The following is a 3,540-nucleotide window of genomic DNA, read 5'->3' as shown; positions in this document are numbered from 1 at the left end:
TTAATAGTACTCTTTCTTCTAATCAAAATAATAAAGAAAAAAAATTAAATAATCTGAAAGATGTTTTATTAGCCTTTGATATCAGTTCGAAATCTAATCGAAAAAGAAATACTATCAACAATTAAAACATCATAATAATAATATTAAATATGTACAATTCACGTATATAAATTAATAACTTCATTTACAATTTTCAACAATTTTCAATTTATTTAAAATTCTAGTTTATACATTTCAATGTAATTTGTACATGCATAAAGAAAACAAGAATAAGAATATTGTTCAACAAATGTTTGTTTGGGAAAGTATATGAGAAATTACTGTGAATTCATATTTTGCAATGCTTTAGCTTTTTAAAGATATATTTAAAAATAAATGCCATATTGTTATGTTGCATTTTAAATAAATAACACTAATAAAATAATTAGGTAAAGATCTTTACCTGTGTCATAATATTTAACATTTACAGTAGTTTCTAAACATATAATATTAAAATTACAAAAATAGATATTTACAGATACTTATATAAATCAAATATAAGAATATTCATATAAATTATAATTGTTCTTAGCTATCATATATATTTTACATATGAGGGCAAGTTATGGAATTCCATTTTACTAAAAACAAAATAAAAATTTTAAAATACTATGTACAATAGCTTTGACGATTTAGATTAAATTAGAGATATTTGGTAGAAAAAAAACTTATTGCAGTTTTAACAATTTGGTTGATGTTTCGGATATTGAAGGTTTTTTCAATAAATAATTTTTGATATTTTGAAACGGCGTGTCAACAAGTAAGGTGAGACTTATTGATGATATAACAATCAATAAAAATTCATGTAGATTGAACTGTAAGAAAATATGTATGTAATACTACAATACCTTATTTAATAACTATGTATACATATATTTTCTAACTTACTTGCATGCTAAAAAATTCAAAATGTTCAGCACTTCGTGTTCTTCCAACGTTATAAAAGTATATCGGAAACTGTGTTAAATATATTGCATAACTTAGCCGCGTAGTTATCAGAAATCCTCTCCATGCTAAAAATCTACTGAACCAGCCTAAAATTGTATATAAATTTCAATTCATTTGTAATTAAATAATTATGTGAACATTATTTTTATCGCAAAAATAGTGCTTACCATTTGTATTTCCAGTATGATGTAACACAGTTACCCAAGCAAAAATGGCACACCAACCGATAGGAGCAAATGCATTATACATTGCCGCATCTATTGGATTATATACATAATTTATAGATCCCATATATGCAGGTCCAAAAAATGCACAACAAAACATTATTGTACAGAGGACCCAACCTATATATAGAACTACCTAAAAAAAAATATATATATATAAGTAGTCAAATAGAAAGTAATATTATATCGATATTTACAGATTATTGTAGGTATGTTACTTACTTTGTTTATCTTGTAAACTCTAGGTAAATATCTCAACAAATATCCCATAAAAATTCCTATTATATAAACTGTCAGTCTATGCGATGGTAGGGTATACGAAAAATTTGCAGTATCGAATAATTGTTTTATTCTGTAAATATATACGAATGGATTGTAAAAAATAGGTATATTTACAAAGAATTTTATGTTCAATGTAATTCAAAATTTTTAATTTATTAACTTACGATGTACCGAAAAAAACATAATTATTTAATTGCTTGTAATATGTTACAAAATATCGAAGTGCCGTTGAAAATAAGGCACATATAGTAAGAACAATAGTTCCAGTCTTTGGTTTCTTGTAAAGGAAAAGCACCATTATAGGTGAAAAAATGAATAATTGAGTATCAATACCTAAGTGATGAGTGTGTGTGAGACACTAAAATTGGAAAAGGACATTTTAGAAAGTATCTGTTACAACAATAGTTGATCTTATAAAGTTCAATGTAAAATGCATACCATAGATTCAAACCCAAAGTAATTATGAATGAATAGAAAATTTCTCCACCATGTCCTTTTGCAAATATTTGCATGTTCAGTTACCACCAAGTTCCATTGTGGTCCAGAACCAATATACGGTATTATGTAAGTACAAAACAGTATCAGTGCTGCTAAAGGTGGTACCAGTCTGAGAAAAAAAATTAGTATTTGGTAAGTAATATTTTTTAAATTTGCATTTGACCTGTTCATTTTCATTTCAAGTAGTACTATCTCTATCACCTGATTAAACGAGATAAGTATTCATCTTTGATGTCCAAATTGCCAGTCTTTTTCAGCTTTCCAATGAAAGAGTACGATGTTAAAAGTCCAGAAAGCATTATAAATGGATCAGTATAAAGACTAGCAGCTCTTCCTATAACTGTCCATGGTTTACCAAGGTACTAAAAAGGAAATAAATTACTTATTTTCTTCTAATTAAAAGCATTGAAATGTTTCTCCTTAAATATAGTGCATATCTCATACCTCACTCATTTCTGTTCTGTTCACATAAGGGTTAAAAAAGAGAGCTATGCTTTTATGAGCTAAAAGCAACATTGCAGCATTTAGAGCTCGCACACCGTGAAGCGTAGCTATATCATTTGGATTTCGTTGCAACGATATCAGCTTTTTGAAGTTACGTTTTAAAGAAAACGATAAAAGTAGCTCACTAGCAGGTATTTCATAATGCTCACAATATGCAGCTACAATTGTTAACGCAAACATAGCCATGAAGAAGAAACTGAAAAAGGTAATACAAGCACTGTAATTTCATACTATACAAATATTATTTTCTAATGAAAAATATTTTTATTCTCTTGTAATAAACTTTTTAATGTATGTACCTAACAAACATAGTTTCCTTTGGAACAGATTCGTTTCTTTTCACTTGGCACATTTCTTTGTTCACCTTCACTGTAACCCTAAGTCCAGTCTGTGAAGTGTACCTTGTGAGGATGTCGCGGAAAGATGTTTCAACATCTTTAGAGCTGCATGATGCTGGTGTACATACGGCCCAATTTGCTACAGTAAATCGAGGTACTCGATGTCCAGGCTGAAAAAAGGTAGAATAAAAAAATGTGTTAATCAAGGGAAATACTGTGTTATCTTTTAATATAAAATTTATCTGTTATCTATTAATATAAAAATAATTACTTTCAGAAATTTTAAGTTGCAGAATTTCATTTCTTAAAAATGTTCAAATTAACAAATTAAGCTTTCTAGATTAGATTTTCAGTTTTAGCCAGCTGCAAAAAGAAAAGCTTGCTCCACAGTTTCAGACCTGATTGATAACTTCGCGTAAAAACACGAGTATCGCGGTTAAAACAACGGAGATCCTAATTTGGTATTTTCGTCACATCGTGAAATACAAGGTGCGATTTCGATGCGAAACGTGTTACAAGTAACGACACGCGAATCACTTTCTCGAATTACGTTACGTTGTTTAAAAGTATACAATAATGATTGTAAAACTTGTACGAGAGTATTAAGAAATTCAGCCGCAACCATTCTGTCTCTCGCAGATTTCTCCGCGGCGTATCTCGATTTGCATAGATACCTGCATGAGAATTTGCGGATCGATTATGCATTC

At 28.8% G+C, this 3,540-nt stretch overlaps 2 protein-coding genes across 2 annotated transcripts in view; one reads left to right on the top strand and one right to left on the bottom strand.

Annotated features, from left to right (window-relative positions):
* LOC108575350 (serine incorporator 1) overlaps positions 1-1,220 on the top strand; it is a 5,426-nt gene extending 4,206 nt beyond the window's left edge. The window contains exon 11 of the mRNA XM_017938119.1: positions 1,170-1,220. The gene's annotated coding sequence lies outside the window, so the exon portion shown is untranslated. The remainder of the gene's footprint in view (positions 1-1,169) is intronic.
* LOC108575330 (nose resistant to fluoxetine protein 6) overlaps positions 708-3,540 on the bottom strand; it is an 18,859-nt gene continuing 16,026 nt past the window's right edge. Inside the window, exons 4-12 of the mRNA XM_017938095.1 lie at positions 2,795-3,003; positions 2,436-2,691; positions 2,193-2,353; positions 1,932-2,100; positions 1,658-1,851; positions 1,434-1,563; positions 1,155-1,347; positions 928-1,073; positions 708-854 (exon numbers count right to left, since the gene is read on the bottom strand). Of these exons, the coding sequence (XP_017793584.1) occupies positions 708-854; positions 928-1,073; positions 1,155-1,347; positions 1,434-1,563; positions 1,658-1,851; positions 1,932-2,100; positions 2,193-2,353; positions 2,436-2,691; positions 2,795-3,003 (1,605 nt within the window). The remainder of the gene's footprint in view (positions 855-927; positions 1,074-1,154; positions 1,348-1,433; positions 1,564-1,657; positions 1,852-1,931; positions 2,101-2,192; positions 2,354-2,435; positions 2,692-2,794; positions 3,004-3,540) is intronic.

Source organism: Habropoda laboriosa, unplaced genomic scaffold (genome assembly GCF_001263275.1).
Source record: "Habropoda laboriosa isolate 0110345459 unplaced genomic scaffold, ASM126327v1 scaffold143, whole genome shotgun sequence".
Taxonomy (NCBI): Eukaryota; Metazoa; Arthropoda; class Insecta; order Hymenoptera; family Apidae; genus Habropoda; species Habropoda laboriosa.
The sequence above is the reverse complement of the archived record's forward strand: the minus strand, read 5'-3'. Positions and strand labels throughout refer to the sequence as shown.